Source organism: Ceratotherium simum, chromosome 14, assembly GCF_057802395.1.
Source record: "Ceratotherium simum simum isolate JZ-2026a chromosome 14, ASM5780239v1, whole genome shotgun sequence".
NCBI lineage: Eukaryota > Metazoa > Chordata > Mammalia > Perissodactyla > Rhinocerotidae > Ceratotherium > Ceratotherium simum.
In genome coordinates, this window is record NC_141913.1 from 52,389,950 (window position 1) to 52,410,454 (window position 20,505).

Genomic DNA, 20,505 nt, shown 5'->3' on the forward strand with positions numbered 1-20,505 from the left:
AAAATAAAGGCTAGCATTAAAATGATTTTTTAACCGACGTTGCTCCATTTGGGTTAAATAAACCATATGCTCAGATAGAATGCCCTAGAAGAAACAAGAAATTTTAAGGTTGTGTTATGGAATGAGGATAATTCTGCATCAGCAGTATTTATATAATGTACAAATATGGCAACAGTTATTGTAAATTTCTATCTAAGTTTATAATTAATATTTTAATGATTATGCATAATAATGATATCTTGGGAAAGTCAATATTAAGTTAGTAAATGAAAGATAAAAGTTATCATGTGTTTTGGTTTCTGACAGCAGCTCTTCTCTCTGTTCTGATAGGTACCTGTTACACCATTCTTTGGCGAAGGTTATTTAGCAGTGGTGACCACTCCCAATCGAACACTCTACAAATTATTATCTCTGGACTCCCAGCTGACACCCTGCCGGAGGCAAGAGCCACTAAGCCAACTGGAACTGTGCCTTTTCTCTTGTCAAGGTTTTTTTCTTACACAGGAAAAAGAAAGAAAAAAAAAGATGAAGTTGGGCAAAGTGGAGTTCTGCCATTTTCTTCAGCTAATAGCTCTCTTCCTGTGTTTCTCTGGGATAAGTCAAGCAGAACTCTCAAGGTCCAGATCAAAGCCCTATTTCCAATCAGGGAGGTCCCGGACCAAGCGCAGCTGGGTGTGGAATCAGTTCTTTGTGCTGGAGGAATACATGGGTTCAGACCCCCTCTATGTAGGAAAGGTAGGGCATTTGGCCTTTTGAAGTCACAAATGATTATTGTTAATGTCTGTGGTTGGATGGAGAACTGCTAATTTTTGCTTTGGGGATGGAAAACACAAAACTATTACTTCTATGAAATAGTTTGTGAAGTTCTGGCATTAGCCACTCTGAAATTGTAATCCTGGTATTTATTATCCTAGCAGTGAAATCATAACTTAGGGAGTGATCCTTTATGCCTAGAAATAGATGAGGATTCTACAGACACCTAGTTTACCATGATTGTGGCACAATGGTAAAACTATTATTTCCAAAACTGGAGCAAGAATATTCACTCATAAGTGAAGAGTAGTGGGTTCTTATAGCTAGTTGATTTTTTTAGCTTCTTTTGGGGGGCGGGGTTACTATGTAAATGACGTCCATACTAATGTTATCTTATATATTCTTTCCTGATACTTGGAGCTTAAAAACTGCAAAGTGAAATTATTGAGCCTGTTATCTCTAAATTATGAGCAATTCAAACCCCCTTTTCTTAGTGGTGGTCTTGTTTTGATAGATCTTTTTTTGTTTTTTTAATTTGCTTTTTAAAATTTTCTTTTGGTTAAAAATGAATGTGGACGGAAGTCAGTTAGAAGTGATAGTAGACAGATGGTGGGCAGTTTTTGGTGAATTTGTTTGCTGGAAAAGTAGTATACAAATTGAGTCTTTTTTTCACAGCTTCTTTTTGTCTGAATATTTGGGAAGGGGATTTCCATTCTAATGCCTTCTGAACTGAAGGGCACTTCAAGAGAGTGTGACCTTTCCCCCGCCCATCCTCGTGTCATGTTCCCAGTCCCTAGTCTAGGGCAGGTCCGATTATTTTCATATTTGTAAAGATTTCCTGGATTTCTCAGTTTGGTGCTGAACACTGGTGGAGGTTTTCCAAGTAGAATGCATTGGCAAGAAGTCTATACCTCTGCATTTCTACTCTTCACTTTGTCAGTTTTATGTGTTAATTCTTGATAAAAGGAAGCAGCAAACTGATGAATTTATCCATGAGTGAATTCTCAACTTTGATTGAGGAAGAATCTTTGCTATTTATTCCATGGGTCATGTTTTCATTTGAACACACCTTAAGTAACGGTGAAAAATATATTTTTGTTGACAAGTATCTACATAAGTCAAGGTAATCTTTATTATATTTATTTTAATTTTTCTTTAATGCCTCTGTATTTTACAAGTACTGACTGAAGTGTATTGTAAACAAAAGGATTCAAATAAATTAAAGCTTTCTGGGGTTGTAAATTAGGATTTTTTTTTTTTTAGCCCAGTCATGGCATTTTTCTGTCCTAAGAAAGGATGTGTAAGTACACAAGTTTTTTTTGTGTGTGTGTGCATATATATTTTTTCATAGCCGTTCTATTTTTATCAATAGCACCATCATATATACTGTACATCTACTAAATTTCTCTCTGAATTCCTCTTATTTGTTTTCTTGTAAACAAAGTGAGAGCAATAACCATTCTGTAATCTTATTGACTAAAAAGCTAGCTCTTAATTTTTAAGGAACATTTAAGAAATTCATCAAACTTTTTCAATTGACAGGTCTATAATATTCAAATAATTCATAAAGAATCTGTAGTTATTAGGCAGAATCACACTTTTGCAAGAATGTAAAATTTTCTAATGACAACTAAAATATTTCCATTAATTTGGTTTTAAATGGAGTTGCCTGGGTGAAGCTGACATTTTGAAATAAACATAATTTAAAATTTTAAAAACACCCTATTTTAAATTTTACAATCTTCACAAAATAATTCAGAATGCTTATATCCAAATAATCTGTGAGTCAATTTAAAATTATGAAAATGCATGTCCCTGAAGTTACGTAAATTCCAAATGCATATGAAGCTACTGGGCAATGCTGTTGTTATTTTTTTAAGAGAAATGGTGTGATTCCTTGAGTAGATAACAAGAAATATTCTGTGCTTCCCCTTCAGTTAATCAGAGATAATCGCTTAGCAGATTTTATGTGATAGGAAACAAGTTTATCTCTTGCATATTGTATATTGGGAGTTCCATACTGCCATTCACAGTAAAATGTTCAGGATGGAAATGGGTCAAAAAGAAAAAAAACCTTAATTGATTAAAACACGGAAGAAGGGCAATAAAATAATTGGAGATGGAGTGAGTATTTATAGACAAGAGAGACAAATGAAAAGCCTTATAGGGAAATTTGAATTTGCTTGGAAAAAGTGGCAGAGAATTCGGAGTGCTTTAGATGATAGGTATGAGGGCCGGCCCTGTGGCTTAGCGGTTAAGTGCGTCCGCTCCGCTGCTGGCGGCCCGGGTTTGGATCCCGGGCATGCACCGACGCATGGCTTCTCCGGCCATGCTGAGGCCGCGTCCCACATGCAGCAACTGGAAGGATGTGCAGCTATGACATACAACTATCTACTGGGGCTTTGGGGGGGAAAAATAAATAAATCTTGAGATGATATGTATGAGATGATGAACTGATTTAGGCTGGTGGTCTGAATAAGCAGAGGTATAAGAATAACTTTGACCTCAGTACATTTTCCATCCCTTGGGTATGTAGAAGAAACGTATTTTCTTTGTTCTTTTAGTGGAGGGAGGTAATGGCTATGACCGGAGGTTTTTACAGGACAGAGACAAGGAAAACAATTATAGATGAAGATGTTGGAGAATGGATAGGCGGATAATCATGGGAAGAAAAGGGATCTAATCATTACTTTTCACAGACACATGTTTAACCTATACTAGTTTGATGGCCACACTCTTAGTCTTCCTGACAAAATCTAGCTATTTAGGTAATTTGGAAAATATAATTGATGACCTTGATAAACTTGGCAGCTTAATTTGATCACATAATGGATAAGTACAGTGTGTCAAATTGGCTTCAGTTTTATTGCTGACTCTGCCACTTCCTACTAGTTTTATAATTTTGGTTAAGTTACCTAATATTACTAAATTTTAGTTTCCTCGTGTCTAAAATGGGAATAATGATATCTACAATTCAAATATATTACTGAGAATGAGATTAAAATATTTGGAACATATATTCAGTTAATCTAGACGTTATTATATCTACTTTACTACATATTAATTATAAATTAAAACTGGGTTATGGATGATCTCTTGTGTTATGTGTCTAATGTTATATTTGTGATCCTTCAGATGAAGGCAGACATTTTATGTTCTAAATAATACTTAAACTTATTGTAATTAACTAGAGGAATGGTGTGTGTTGGATGTACTTAGAAATACAGCATGTCTTTATATTTGTATATGATTAGTATATGATTTGTATGTGATTATATTTGTATATGGCAAAAATATGGCTAGTGGGTAGATGATTCTACTCTTAAACACAAGGACTTCAGATGTCAGAAAAATCATGTCTCATTTTTTTTAGATCCTCAAATTTGGAGACTATATTAATTACTGGTGGCCAAGAAGATTAGTTAAATGACTGTGCAGTAAATAAAATTTGATCATTAAGACGTTGAGGATAATGAGATCACAAGATGGCTTGTGACCTTATTATTTTAGCCAGTTTACAGGTTTATTTAACATGATAACTCAAGACCAAAGTAGAATAATCTATTGAAGTGAGCAGGAGTGCTTCTAGAACCCTCACGGAGAGACCGCCAAGGCATGGACTTCTGGGCTGTGTTAGAATCTGACCTTTATCATTAGCATACCACCATTTTCTTGTGATACGAGTTGATAAACTGCTGACTCTAAATGTGCAGACTTAAGCAAAACCAAAAGGTTATTAGACATGTCTCTGATGGAGTTCTGTTCTTTTTTATTCAGGTGTAATTAACATATTACATTATATTAGTTTCAGGTGTACAACATAATTATTCAATTGTTGTATATTTTGCAAAATGATCACCACATAAGTCTAGTTAACATCTGTCATCATACATAGTTAACAAAATTTTTTTTCTTATGAGGAGAACTTTTAAGATCTACTCTCTTAGCAACTTCCAAATGTGAAATACAGTGTTATTAACTACAGTCACCACACTGCATGGAGTTCTGTTTTAGAGCATAATAGTGGAGCCTTTCCCTCAGAGTATTTCTTAATTACCATCATGCGTGTTTTCTTGTCCTTTTACAGGGAGAATGAAGTGGAGAGTCCTTTCTTTTCTCCCTGTGACTTTATATCACCCTGAACTGGCTATCTGAAGTACATAGGAAGTAGCAGTTTCCAGCTATCTCATTGCATCACACGTTTCTGGTCCAGTCATTTCTTGACCTTGACATTTCTCACTTAACATCCGCTAACCATCTAACAAAAAAAATTTGTCTACAAAACCACCCAGCCTGTGTTCCATGTATTAAGTGTTTTTCATCTCTTGTAACCGTAATGGGCTGCCAGCGGATTGCTACGCTCTAGGCCATTACTTTCACTGAAATGTGCCTCTTCCGCCGTCCGCTTCCCTAGCTGCTAACATCACTCTTGCCTTTTCTGCTACTCCCCTTTCTTCCCTACTCATTCAGGAAGAATTTATATCTATTACCCAAGTCGAAATCAAATACATAGAAATGCAGTGTGGGATTCACTCTGCGTTAAATTTCAGCTTGCTCCAAAGTGTTGGTGAGCATTTCTGATGCATTTAATTACATCTCAGCAGTCTCTCTCACCAAGAGATTCTCTGTGTCCTGATATCAAAAGCTACGTTTAGTGTTCCAGAAAAGAAATATTCTTCTTGAAAAGAGGTTGTGTTAAAAAATTGAGCTATGAATGAGATTCCTTAACTGGGCAAGTTTATGTTAGATACACACACACAAAAATAATGAATTCCAAATATTAAGTACTTAGGGAAGAGCATATTCATCATGGTAAAATTGACATTTTATAGATTTCTGAGGGAAAAACAGTGTCCTCTAAATATGTAGATTGCCTAAAGATGGTTCCAATCTTAGGATAAAGCAAATACAGTTTGTTGTCCCTATGTATATATAGAAAACCCATTTTGATAATATCTTTATAACCAGAGTGAGTTGAAGACCTTTGTTCTTATCTACTTGTTACTTTGCTGATAGAAGTGTAGAACTCCTGGAATCTTCAAAAGGACTTTGGACATGAATCAGCTCTGTGGGATGCAAATAAGTTCAGATTTTTAGAAGTACTTTTTGGCAGTTATTTTTAGTTCTTATAATACTCCAGTATAACTATAAAGTATTAAATGTATTTTCTCTACATAAAATAAACAATTCAAAGTTTTTGTTTTGTTTTATTTAAACCATAATGAAAATAAAATATGTCAGATTTTGTCACTAAAATGCAGAAACCTACCATTAATTCAGTTTAATGTTGCTCATTTTCTCTTCAAAGTTATTGTAAGTTAGAAATGAAGGTTATGATTACCAAAGGCTTTATCAGATGAGACTACACAGCTAAAAGTTGGAGAAGAGGGGGCTTACAGTTATAAACCTAATTATAGTCATCTAGATAGTCTAGCTTGCCTCTAAATTTTCTGATTGTCTGTCTCTGTTGATCACAATCATTTAAAAATGCTGCCTTCTTTAATGTGTGTTTGTGTTTATACACACTTTACTTGCCACCCATTTGGTCATGGAAGAAACAAAAATTAAAAAATAAAATTCAGTCTATACCAGTTGTTTTTACATTGTATTTATGTTGAGTTTTTAAGTGCAAAAGACAAGAGATAAACTAAGTGATGATATTGGGCCTTTGTACAGTAAGAGCACTGTAATTGTTTGACAAGCTTATATGCAGTGCTCATTGATAGAGTCACAGAATCTACAGCAATCTCTGTAACTCACCAAGATAAATGACAGATAAATAGCGAGACAGTCACTGAGCCTTTGCTGATTTAAGCATATACGGAAAAGTACTATATAGGGAGAAATTTCATCCTAATCATTTTGCATGATTTATATTGATTATTTGTCGTAGTGATTATGATCACTGGAGAGAAACAGTAGTTTGTATAAATATGTTTAACGTTATAGCCCCCAAATTCTCTTTGGTGTGTTGTTAAGCCTGTCCTTCTGAGTTCTCTTTCTTCCTCCTTCCCTCTCCTTTCTTCTTCAAGTACTTATCACTTTTTGATAGGTATTGTGCTAGATAGGAAAGTTAAAAAAATAAACTCTTCTCCTTCATAAAATTCAGTCTGGTTGATAAGCCAAGCAGGTAACCACATCGCAATGGAAAGCAGTAGATTCTACAGCTAATCTACAGCGGTAGGTAAGACAGAGGAACTAATTCATGGATCTGTGAACAAACACCTGCATGAGGATACCTGCTATGCCTCTATGATTTCATAATCCTTTTATACAATCTTCAAATCAAAGAAAAAAAAATTATCTTCTTAGAAAGTAGGACAGAGTCTTCTGACTCTGCTGGGGGAAGCTTTATATAGTGGAGAGATCAGTAAGCAGAAACCCAAGGTTATACTTACAAGTTTCTTGTTATTTTAAGCAATGCTCTAAAACGTAATAAATTTCTATCCTCTCATCTGTAAAATGGAGATAGAAATGGAATAAATAAAATGGAAATAGGTGAAATCTTAACACTTTTTATTTTGAAATAATTTCAGACTTACAAATAAGTTGCAAAGTATTATTCCCGAACCCAGCTTCTCCAAATGTTAATATCTTCTGTGACTACACCTATTATTTAAACCAGGAAATTATCCAGTATAATATCCAGTATCATTGGTATGATACTGTTTACTACTCAACAGATCGTATTCAAATTTTTCCAATTGTTACAATAAAGTACTTTTTCTAGTAGGAGCCACTCCAGTATCACTTCTTATGTTTGTCTTGTCTCCTTAGTCTTTCCAGCCTGGGATAGTTCCTCAGTCTTTGATTGTCATTCTTGACCAGTAATTTGTAGCATATCTCACAATCTGATTAGTGTTATGTTCCTAATACATACATTTCAGGTGATGTAGTTTTGGCAGGAATACCACAGAAGTGATGTTGTGTCCTTCTCACTGCATCTTGTCAGGAGGTACAGGACGTTCATATGACTTGTCTGTAGTGATGTTGACTTTGATCACTTGGTTAACTTGGTGTCTACCAGGTTCCTCTGCTGAAAAGACTGATCTGAAAGTTTCAAAATCTTGAAGGAGGTGTAAAATTATCTAAGCTGTCATTACAGATTGGAATAAATACTATCATTGATTTGAGGAGGATGCATTAGATGATTCATTAAAGTCTATTGTCCATTTTTAGAATGAGGGAGTGGGTTCATCTGAAAAGTGGGTCATATTTAAATCTATAATACTGTTAGGTGATGTCCATAATTTTATGTAGTAATTGATCTTGTTTCTCAAAAGCACATCAATTTAGGATGTCGCAGAGAAATTGATTTTGTTTTTTTCTTTTGAGCCATGCCATGGTATTCTTTATAATCTAGGATTCCAAGATGTCTGCTGATCTAGAGTTGAAACAAGAGCTTTCTTCCTCATCGCTTACAAAATATAAAGAAATGTTTTGCACTGTAGGATGTGTCACAAATATTTAACCCTCATAATTATAAATAAAACATTGTTTTGGAAAATAATAGATACAGTTGGCTAAGAAAAGAAGTAGCTCAAGAGAATGCAATCTAATGTCTAACATTTTAACATATTCACAAGACAGTTGAAATCTAAACAATGAATAGAGTTATATTTAATGTTTAAAAAGATTTAATAATGACACTTCCTCCTCATGATTCTTTTTAGTGTCTATAAAATTTCTGTTTCATAGTCAATACTGATTAGATCTTCAGAAAAGCCTTCTGAGTTAGAAAGGAAGTGTTCTTATATTAGCGATGAGATAATAGATGCATTTGGAAGTCAAATAAGTAGAGTAAGGGAACAATCATTAGAGTTAGAAAGCAAATCTAATGCTTATATCAAATCTGCAGCAAATTTCTGAAAAAATGTTAATAAGATGTTTTATGTCTGTGAAAATATTTTGTTTTCCTGCAAAGTGTCAGGCTTAGTTGCATTATTGTCAAGCCCTTTTAATATATGTTTTTGAAACCTTTGCCGTTAAGATGGCATGTATTCCAGAAAGAATAGCTACATTTACAGGCTCTCAATCATGTCAAACTACTTCCTAAAATTTAACAAACCTTGAAACTGAATATAGTTAGAATAATAAGCAATGGTAATAATGGAGAGATTAAAATGATATTTAGCCAGGACACAGTAATATTATAAATGAACTCTAGAAGATAAGTTTTCAGGATAGGATGTGCACAGATAAACTGTTGAGAGTCTGGAAAGAAAATATTTAGTGTTTTTATTCAATTTAAAAAAAAATCTCATCCCATAAAAATTCCAGTTTTTGGTCGATGAAGTATATGATATACTTAAGGAGTTTTACCTGATAAAAGTATACTTTCAAGTAAGTGGAAAGGCCTATAGCCCATCCCAGAAGGAGTTATAAGAAAGAAAAAGGACATTTGTAACTAGTTGGCCTTACACTGCAATGCAGTATTCCATTGAGCTGGTGTGGACCCATGGATCATGCCATAGGTTGGCCTGGACGAAGATAGGCTCAAAAGTCAGTTTAGCTGACTTTTGCATCTCATGACTTAACATTTCAATATAAGAGAAGGTCTGAACACATTCCAATAAATAACAGCTAGAGAAAAGGAAATGGCTGGGAAAATGCTCATGTTGGACTCAACCAGCTTCAGCTCTTCTCAGGCTCAGAGCCCGGGAATTATCTTCTATCCTGTCACCAGACAAACAAAAAAAAGAGAGCCCAAAAGATATGGGGGAAAAAACCAAGACAGTGTGGTGACGCCATCTACATTTCTAGTTAAGCTAAATCCTTGTCTTCTGTAAGATAAATGCAGAGAAGTAATTTCTCACGATGGAGCTGTGTTACAGGAATGGTAATTACAAGAACCAAAATGATTAACGTCATTCCAGCAAGTTTTGTGTGTAAACAGTGCACAATTATCTGATAAGAATGCATCCCTTAGAATATTTACGTATCTTCTTCGTTAAAATGCTGACATGTTTTAAGGTATTTAACTGAAAACACACAATCAAGATTTGGACAACACATACATAATGCTCAACAGATGTGGGTTTGAAAGATTTGTGATGATCACTAGTGAAATTAGTCAAACCATGCTTAAATTAGATTTTTCTGATTTGTGAGTCATTTAAGGGTCCACATTGGAGCAGAATATGTGTGGGGAGTAAGTGATTATACATTCTGTGCTTGGTTCTTTGAAATGAAGAAGAAATAAAAGTCGGCATTTTCTTTTTCGTAACATATCTGAGAAACTCAGTTCTGTATCTCACATCCATTCTATGCCTGACACTCTTTATACAGTTTTCTCCACTGAATCATAACAGAGCTGAATTTAGGTGGCTAACTAATTTTGCTTATTCGGGAGAAGCAGATATCGGTGAGCTCTAGTCATTGGGATTCAATGTAATTATATCTGAGAAAAGTGAAGCCATCAACAGTTAAAAATGATTACAAAAGAAATAGATGAGAACTATCACATGGCTATAGCACATAGTGAGAGCTTATTTGTAAAGCTAAAATCATACATGGAGTATATAAAGAAATACAGAGCCATGTCTAAAATAAAAGTAACTTGAGTTGTAGAGCAGATACACACCCTTGGAAAAGTACTTTTTACAAAGATTAGTATCAAATGATGGAATAGTATTGTAAAGCCTGACATTGAAATTAAAAATACAAGCTTCGTTACAAAGGAAGAGTTGTCTTTTTCGTTGATCATTATAACACCGGCAAGTAGACTTTTACCTATGGCACAGCTATGTGTGGTGAATTCGGAAGATTAGTTGTGGAGTGTAATGATCTGAGACAAGACGTTATTCCCATTGATTAGATCATTTGTTGGAAATGTGAGTACAATCGATGATGGAAAATATATACAAATGAGTGAGGATTCTGGGTTAGGGTCAGAGGATGCAGTGCATTCTGTTTCAGATCCAATTAAGATTTCACAGTGGAATTTATGATCAAAAACATAGGGAATTAATATTCAAATGATTAACATCTTGTTATTTTTTTTTCAGTGCTATTCTCATCACTGTCTGTAGTTTCTGACTTATGTTTAAGTTTGATTTCTCTGTAAACGCTGGGCACACTCATTAAGTCTAGATTTTTGTGTGTGTGTGAGGAAGATTAGCCCTGAGCTAACATCTGTTGCCAATCCTCCTCTTGTTGCTGAGGAAGATTGGCCCTGGGCTAACATTTGTACCCATCTTCCTCTACTTTATATGGGACGCCGCCACAGCATGACTTGACAAGTGGTGCATCGGTGCGGGACCAAGATCTGAACCTGCGAACTCCGGGCTGCTGAAGCAGAGCACACGCACTTAACCGCTGTGCCACCTGGCTGGCCCAACTCTAGATTTTCACAGCGCTTCATTTTTAACTTTCTACCCTAAAGGATGTATGGGAGAAATGGAAGCTTTAAGGAGGAAGGAGTTTAAGCTACTTCAGAGGCTTCAACTGTCATGCAACAGCTCTTTTTAGTATTTTTCCAAGCAATGATCTCTCTTGGAATTTAGCAAAAAAATATTTTATGTAATTTTGGTCATGCAGTACACATTATGACATATAATGATTTCTTTCAAATTATGTGTCCTTAATATTGAAATTTAAATATTAGTATCAAATATTTTCATTAAAAGGAAAAATAATCTTATTTTTATCTTATTTTTTAACATTTGAGCTGCTTGGGGCTTTAAAGCTCATTTACTCTAGTCTCTTTCTGAATTCAGGAATTCCTTGTACAATATCCCAGATGGGTGATCAGGCAACCTAATATCTATTTCTTAGTCGGGGAATTGTGGTGGAATTGTGGTGGAAACACGCATTTCAGAGTCGCATGAGCTGAGTTTGAGTCCTGGTCCACCACTGACCAATGGTGTGACTTCGAGCAAATAAGTTACTTTCTCATTTCATTCACTTATAAAATAGGAACAATGATACTAATCTCACAAGGCTGTTGTAAGCATTACAAGAAACATACTGTTAATACAGAAGTATAAAATAAAGTGTAAAAGGGAGAGAGTGTGTTTCCACAAGTGAGTGAGCTTTGTGAGGAAAGAGATCGTGTCCACTCCAAGCATAGAGCCTTACAGACTTGATGGTTGGTGATTGAATGCAGAAGCGCACCAAATTGTGAGGCACTGTGAGTGTTGGGAGACGATACTGAGTTTTAGGAGAACTCTTATTTTTAATATGTTGAAATACATTTAGCTATTAAAATATTTGAAGGCAGCTATTTTACACTTCTCCTCCCCCGTTTAAAACGCATGCTTGAAAAGATTAAATAGCTCTTCATCTCAAGCATTTCGTTTATGACATGATTTCCGGAACTGTCTTGTACTTAGCTGTGCTTGTTTCTCAATGTCCTGAAATATGACGAGAGGGATTAAAGCTCATAATTTATAACTGACCCAGTCAGTTCAAAAAAGAAAAATCAAGATTTTTATTTCCCTTGATATGAATTCCATCATAAATATAAACCATGATTGCATTAGCTGTTACTATTATTATTATTATTATTAACATTATTGTTATCTCTTGTGGAAAACAAATGTAAGAAGAGATTAGGGTTTGAGACTAAATATATATGATCGTAAAATAACTAGTGGATATGCTAAAAAGAAGCTATAATAAAATTGAATATTAACTAGGAAAGCCAAAATCAGTCTCTCCAAATGTTGTTTTCCTCAGAAAAATGTTAAATGAGGAGCCTAGTATCTCTTCTTTCATGGAAACTCTGAAAACTTCATGCACAGGCTGCCAATATTTGCTTTCTCTTACTCTGCACTTCACTCTGCCCTTCAGGTGTCTCAGCATTCTCTTTTGGTTTTACAAGTTAAAACACTTTTTTCATGAATTTGCTGCTGTCTCCTGCAGGCAGGGAGACAGCTATTGCACTGGTAATGCATTGCACAGCTGTGGGGCCAGGAAGCTGCATTTTCCACATCTTACTGAATCTGATGCATCCAAGTGAGCACGATTTCCTTAGGACTGTCATTGGGTATGTCTAAAGCTATTGCTATTTCTCAGAGCATTTCCAGGATACAGTCTAGTCTACTGGAAAGAAGGGGGCCCAGGAGACAGAGAGGCCTGGACTTGAAGGATAGTCATCTCACCGTGGTGATCCAGGATGGCGGACTTTACCATCCCTAGAATTCCTGTGATGGCCCTGGCCCCGTTTTAAAATCTACCATAAACCAAGCAGAAGGAAATAAAGGGAAAAGAGGTAGGAGGAAGGAACTAGGTTATTTTGGAGCTATTTGGAATGTTCAATACAAAAAATAGCAGGATAGTTGGTTTTCTTTTTTTTAATTGAGGTCTATAATTGACATATATTAGTTTCAGGTGTACAACATAATGATTCGATATTTTTGTATACTGCAAAATGATCACCACAATAATTTTAGTTAAATCACCATACATAGTTACAAATATTTTTTTTCTTGTGATGAGAACTTTTAAGATTTACTCTCTTAACAACTTTCAAATGTGCAATACAGTGTTATAACCATAGTCACCATGCTCTACTTTACATCCCCATGACTTATTTATTTTATAACTGGAAGTTTGTACCTTTTGACCCCCTTCACTCATTTCACCCACCCCTTACCCCTGACTCTGGCAACTACCAATCTGTTTTCTATATCTGTAAGCTTGTTTTTCGGGGGAGGAGAGGTAAGATTCCACATATAAGTGAGATCATCTGGTATTTGTCTTTCTCTGTCTAACTTCACTTGGCATAATGCCCTCAAGGGCCATCCATGTTGTCACAAATAGCAGGGTTTTCTTCTTTTTATGGCTGAATAATATTCCATTGTGTGTGTGTGTGTGTATACACCACAGTTTCTTTATCCATTCCATCAATGGATACTTAGGTTGTTTCCATATCTTGGCAATTGTAAATAATGCTGCAGTGGATGTGGGGGTGCTTATATCTTTTTGAGTTAGTGTTTTCGCTTTCTTTGAATAAATACCTAGAAGTGGATTAGCTGGATCCTATGGTAGTTCTATTTTAAATTTTTGAGGAACCTCCATACTGTTTTCCATAGTGACTGTACTAATTTACATTCCTACTACAATGGTTCCCTTTTTCCACGTCCTCGCCAACACTTGCTATTTCTTGTCATTTTGATAATAGCCATTCTAGCAGGTGTGAGATGATATCTCATTGTGGTTTTGATTTGCATTTCCCTGATGATTGGTGATGTCGAGTATCTTTTCATGTACGTATTGGCCATCTGTATGTCTTCTTTGGAAAAATGCCTATTCCGATCGTCTGTCCATTTTTCAATCAGATAGGTTTGTTTGGTTTTTTTTTGCTGTTGAGTTGTATGAGTTCTTTATATATTTTGAATATTAACCCCTTATCAGATATATGATTTGCAAATACCTTCTCCCATTCAGTAGGTTATCTTTTCATTTTGTTGATGGTTTCCTTTACTGTGCAGAAGCTTTTTAGTTACAAATAGTTACTGCAATAAACAAAAAATTAAAAAAAAAAAAAGAAATAGTCCTACTTGTTTAATTTTGCTTTTGTTACCTTTGCTTTTGGTTTCAGATCCAAAAAAATCATCTCTAAGACCAGTGCAGGGAGGTTCTCCCTATGTTTTCTTCTAGGAGTTTTATGGTTTCAGGTCTTACATTCAAGTCTGTAATCTATTTTGAGTTGATTTTTGTATATGGTGTAAGACAGTGGTCCAGTTTCGTTCACTTGCCTGTGGCTGTCCACTTTTCTGAACACCATTTATTGAGGAGACTGTATATTCTTGTACATTATATATTCTTGGCTCCTTTGTCATAAATTAATTGATCCTATATGCGTGAGTTTATTTCTGGGTTCTCTATTCTGTTCCATTGATCTACGTGTCTGTTTTTATGTCAATAACATACTGTTTTGATTACTATAGCTTTATAATATAGTTTGAAATCAGGGAGCATGATGCCTCCAGCTTTGTTCTTCTTTCTCAAGATTGCTTTGACTATTTGGGGTCTTTTGTGGTTCCATACAAATTTTAGGATTATTGGGATTGTTGAAAAATGTATTGGAATTTTGACAGGGATTGCTTTGGTCAGTATGGACAATTTAGCAATATTCTTCCAATCCACGAGCATGGAATATCTTTCTGTTTCTTTTTGTTGTCTTCAATTTCTTTCATTAATGTCTTATAGTTTTCAGTGTACAGGTTTTTCACCTCCTTGATTAAATTTATTCCCACGTATTTTATGCTTTTGGATGCAATCGTAAATGGGATTGTTTTCGTAGTTTTTCTTTCTGATAGTTCATTATTTGTGTATAGAAATGCCACAGATTTTTATATATTGATTTTGTATCCTGCAACTTCACTGCATTTTTTTATTAGTTCTAACAGTTTTTTGATGTAGTCTTTAAGGTTTTCTATATATAATATCCTGTAATCTGCAAATAGTGACAGTTTTACTTCTTCCTTTCCAATTTTGATGCCTTTTTCTTGCCTAATTGCTCTGTCTAGGACTTCCAATACTGTTTTGAATAAAAATGGCGAGATTGGGCATCTTTGTCTTGTTCCCGATGCTAGAGGAAAAGCTTTCAGCTTTTCCCCATTGAGTATGGTGTTAGCTGTGGGCTTAATCATATGTGGCCTTTATTATGTTGAGGCATGTTTCTTGTATATCCCCTCTGTTGAGAGTTTTTATCATAAATGGAGGCTAAATTTTGTCAAATGCTTTTTCTGCGTCTGTTGAGATGATCATATGATTTTTATATTTCTTTTTGTTAATGTGGTATATGAGATTGATTTGTAGATGTTGAACCATACTTGTATCCCCAGAATAAATCTCATTCAATCAGGGTGTATGCTCTTTTTAATGTATTGTTGAATTTGGTTTGCTAATATTTTGTTGAGGATATTTCTATCTATATTTATCAAGATATTGGCCTGTAATTTTCTTGTGGCATCCTTGTTTGGTTTTAGTATCAGGATAATGCTGGCCTTGTACGATGAGTTTGGAAGTGTTCCCTCCTCTTCTTTTTTTGGAAGGGTTTGAGAAGGATTAGTATTAATTCTTCTTTGAGTATTTGGTAGAATTTACCAGTGAAGCCATGTGGTCCTGGACTTTTGTTTGTTGAGAGGTTTATGATTACTGATTCAATCTCCTTGTTAGTAAACAGTCTGGTCAGATTTTCTGATTCTTCATGATTCACTCTTGGTAGGTTGTATGTTTCTGGGAATTTATTTCTTCTAGGTTGTCCAGTTTGTTGGTGTATAATTGTTCATAGTAGTCTTTTATGATCTTTTGTATTTCTGTGGTATCAGTTGTAATGTCTCTATTTTCACTCCTGATTTTATTTATTTAAATCCTCTCTCTTTTTTCTTGTTGAGCCTAGATAAGGTTTGTCAATTTTGTTTCTCTTTTCAAAGAAGCAGCTCTTAGTTTCATTGATCTTTTCTATTGTCTTTTTAGTCTCTATTTCATTTATTTCCACTCTGATCTTTGTTATTTCTTTCCTTCTACTAACTGTGGGCTTTGTTCTTCTTTTTACAGTTCTTTGAGATGTAAAGTTAGGTTGTTTATTTGATATTTTTCTTGTTTCTTGATGTAGGCATTTATTGTTATGAACTTCCCTCTTAGAACTGCTTTTGCTGCATCCCATAAGTTTTGGTATGTTGAATTTCCATTTTCATTTTTCCCAAGGTATTGTTGATTTCTCTTTTGTTTTCTTCTTTGATCCATTAGTTGCTCAGTGCGATGTTGTTTAATCTCCACATATTTGTGATTTTTCCACTTTTCTTCTTGTAGTTGATTTCTAGTTTTATACCATTGTGGTCAGAAAAGATACTTGATATGATTTCAGTCTTCTTAAAGTTATTAAGACTTGGTTTGTGGCCTAACATATGACCTGTCCTGGAGAATGTTCCATGTGCACTTGAGAAGAATATGTATTCTGTTGCTTTTGGATGGAATGTTATGTATATCTGTTAAGTCCATCCAGTGTAACATGTTGTTTAAGGTTGATGTTTCCTTTCTGATTTTCTATCCAGATGATCTATCTATTGATGTAAGTGGGGCATTAAAATCCCTACTATTATTTTATTGTTATCTATTTCTCCCTTTAGGTCTGTTAATATTTGCTTTATATGATTAGGTGCTCCTATGTTGGGTGTATAAATATTTACAAATGTTATATCCTCTTGTTGTTTTGACCCCTTTATCATTATGTAATGCCCTCAGTTGGTTTTCTGATAAGAAAGATGTAGATGATAAAAGGACTTGGAGATTGGACCCAAAGACTAAGGGCTTTAGAAGAGTAAGATGGAAGCTTTTTGTTTTGTTTTGTTTTCTCCTAGGGAATTGGAAATTATCATGTAATTTGCTTGTTAGAAGATCATCTTTGGATATGTTACCTAATAAAAATGGTAATGAATTGACAGATTATGCCAGTGCCAATTTTGAGAGGATGTTTTGCCAGTTGTTAAATCCTAACTTACAAATCAGGTTCGTAAATCAGGGAGATTTGAGTGTGAATCTTAGCATTGCCACTTGGAAATTACTCACCTTCTGGCAGCTTAATCTCTCTAAAATGGGTTTAATAATAGGTTTCATGTAGTACAATTGTTAGAACTAAATAAGGTAATATATGTAAAGGACTTCATGTTTGATATATAGAAAGCGTTCATTAAGGATTAGCTGTTATTATTAATAATAGTGATATGTATTTAACTTTGCATTCAATTGCTACTTTCTATAATTGGCCTGAGTCAAGTGTTTTCTTTTTAAAGTATATTTTTAAAACAACATATAGTCTGAGGAGAAAACAAGGATAAACCTAAGCAAGATTCAGCACGTTGGCACACTTCGTGACCACAGACAGGTCCTCTAAGTTACCTTTCCTTCTTCTCTCATCTTTCACAAAGAACAGTAATGCCAGATCTCCCTATGCCACAAAGTTGGAGTCAGAACCTCCGACAGATAACATCTGTTATAGTGCTTTGAAATGTACAAAGTATTAAACCTTCAATAAAAGTTATTTTTGATGGGAAGAGCAGTTACAAGTTATATTTGTAAAGTATTAGGGTAGGAATAGAATTTGCAACACATACACTATTTTTGGTAATTATTGATGAGTAATACTTAGATGATCTCTTTTGGTAATTTTTGATGAGTAATACTTTGATATATACCGTAAAAACACTTCCAGAACTCAGCTGATATTTTAAATTTTATATATTCAGAATAAAATCAGATTTAAAATTACATAGGACAGCTTTTCAAACCACACATTTGAAGGATGGGCAGGATACACACACACACACGATTGTTTTATTCTCGGATACTTTCCAAATCTGGAAAGCTAATGACACCTTTGAGAGTTTCCTAGGAGGCAAGAGATTCCAGTGCTATTAGGATTTTACTGAAGAAAAGTGATGCTTAATGGAACTGGATAAATGGGATTGCTTGTTGATCTCTCAGTTAAATTTCTTTGTTTTTTTTAAGACCATGTCTTAGGTCAGAACTTCATTTAGTCTGAAGTTTGGCTCAAACCTATTGCTAGGGTTTACCCATTCTATACTCCCTTAAATTCTAAATTGAGAAACTGAGTTTGACTAATTCATTTTAGTTCCAAAAATAGTAGCATTTAAACATCTCCAGCTTAAGTACTGAGAATTAATACTGTTTATATAACATTTGTGGAGTAGTGAAATTCTGACATTTTGAGGGAAAAATCGTATTGAACATCTTGATATAAATTGAATATTTGTATAAACAGATATTATTTTATGTCATTGGAAAGATAAATAAGGAGAAACCAAATATTTCGCAATTCTGATAGCCTTATTAACATACAGAAGGAGAGGCAGAGACAGTTCATATTGGGAAATATTGCTAGGCTTCTAGGAATCGCTATTGCAAAGGAATCAGAGCAGACAGACAGGCGTTGTAGAGTATAATTAAAGAAAACCAGAGGGAAAAAGAGGGTTATTTTTCCCTTTTTTAAAAAATTGAATAAAATGAAAACAAGATGCTGAAATAAATCACCAAAGAATATGTGATACAAAGGATGAGGGGCTTCCTGAAACTCAATTCTACAATACAAAGCTGAAGAAATGCTTCTGTAGCTAAGATAAGCATTTATTTATGTACAAAAATAAACATGTCAGTTGACTATATCCAAAAGAAAGCCACATGAGTTTTAGGGCAAATTCTGTACATTTAAGCATGAAAATCCTCAAGGTTTCTAGATAAAATGAATGCCCAGAAGCTCATAGGAGGCTTATTATATGACCTTTGCAGTAAAGCTAGTCTATAAGTGAAAAGAAAAACTCTTCAGCCTGGAGCAAATTTACCCATTCAAATGAATAAATTTGTATTTTATCCATCCAAATAGAAGATTTTAGTTGAGTGGAGGGGATACATATCCTGGTTTCACAAACTCTTCACTACAGATGGACGCCATAACTGGGGTTATCTTTCTGCTTTATCCCCTGCCATATATGAAGTGAGAATTCTAATAAGAATTCATACCGTGCTCCCACACACCACCAAAGTATAACTATCATTCAATTTAAAAAAGGTGTATAAAAATATGGTACATAAGTGTACATAACAGTCTTATGAATGTCCCTTTTGTTGGTTTTGTAACAATGTCTGCTTAGAGAAACTGAATTCTGTACTCATATTTGTTTCAGCTTTGATCATATCTCATTGAACGGTGTCATCAGCCATCTAGTGAATTTAATGTGTATTTTTCAGGGAGTCAATGACTTTCCTTAGTATTTACTTTATGCTTATCTACAAAAAATGCTAAGTATACCTAAGTCTCTGTCATCACTGTTTTTATCAATAACTGGTGATGTGCTGATTCAAAAGCACATTACCCTGAACTCATTCAGAATTATACAAATGGGATGGGCTAAGTTACAAAACCAAAACTGCACAGAGAAAACTGATTTATTTTTATTCCCAGGGATATGTGCCATCCTTTTTTTTCTGTCATCAGAACTTGCATGAGTGAGAGTGAGCACTCTATAACTTTTGTGCCCTGGGTACCTCACCCTTAGGAAGGCTCTTGCTCTCATGGAAACACAAGGGCAAGGTTAGCACTCACCTAAAACCAAGTGAGTGCGTCCTTAAATTTCAACACTTAATTGCCTTGCTTCTGGTCCTGGTCTTTTGGCAGAGAAGCCAATAGGAGGATTTTCCTCCCCAAGTATCTGACACTAATTCAATTGCACTAGTCTCTACTTGAGTCACATACAGGCCTCACCAATACTTTTTGGAATGCAATACAATACTTTATTGTATAAAATATAAATATGTAACTGCACAAGATGGTGATTGAATGGGAAGAATTGACAGCCTCTTCCAGTGTTTAGAAGGAACATCTGCCAAACTTAAATTCAGTTCGGTCTCATAGCTACACCATCACCATTTTATCAGAGAAGTGACACCGAATCCTCAGAAAGATTTGATAGTGGTGTTTGGTGCCTTTACTTAGATTGGTCCTGTCAACCTTTCATTTTGTTATATATTTCAGATGTACTGAATTTTGTGTCAACCACAGTTAGTAGAAAATAAAAAATAATTGAGAAGAGGAACAGTGATTTAAATAAGAAATCAGGTTAACATTTAAATTTCTCTCTAAAATAGCATGAATATAATCTGACCATACACGTCAATTTCATGCAAATATATGCAAATATGCACACGATAACTATTTTTACCATAAGCATTTTGTATACTTGAATGTGGTTTCTTGGTACAAATTTAGAACTATTTCACTTGAGA

General features: G+C 34.6%; 1 protein-coding gene across 1 annotated transcript in view; it reads left to right on the top strand.

Annotated features, from left to right (window-relative positions):
* The window catches only part of CDH7 (cadherin 7), a 125,204-nt gene that overhangs the window by 10,716 nt on the left and 93,983 nt on the right, over nucleotides 1-20,505 (top strand). Inside the window, exon 2 of the mRNA XM_004422624.3 lies at nucleotides 331-735. Coding sequence (XP_004422681.3) covers nucleotides 526-735 — 210 coding nt within the window. The 5' untranslated portion in view covers nucleotides 331-525. The remainder of the gene's footprint in view (nucleotides 1-330; nucleotides 736-20,505) is intronic.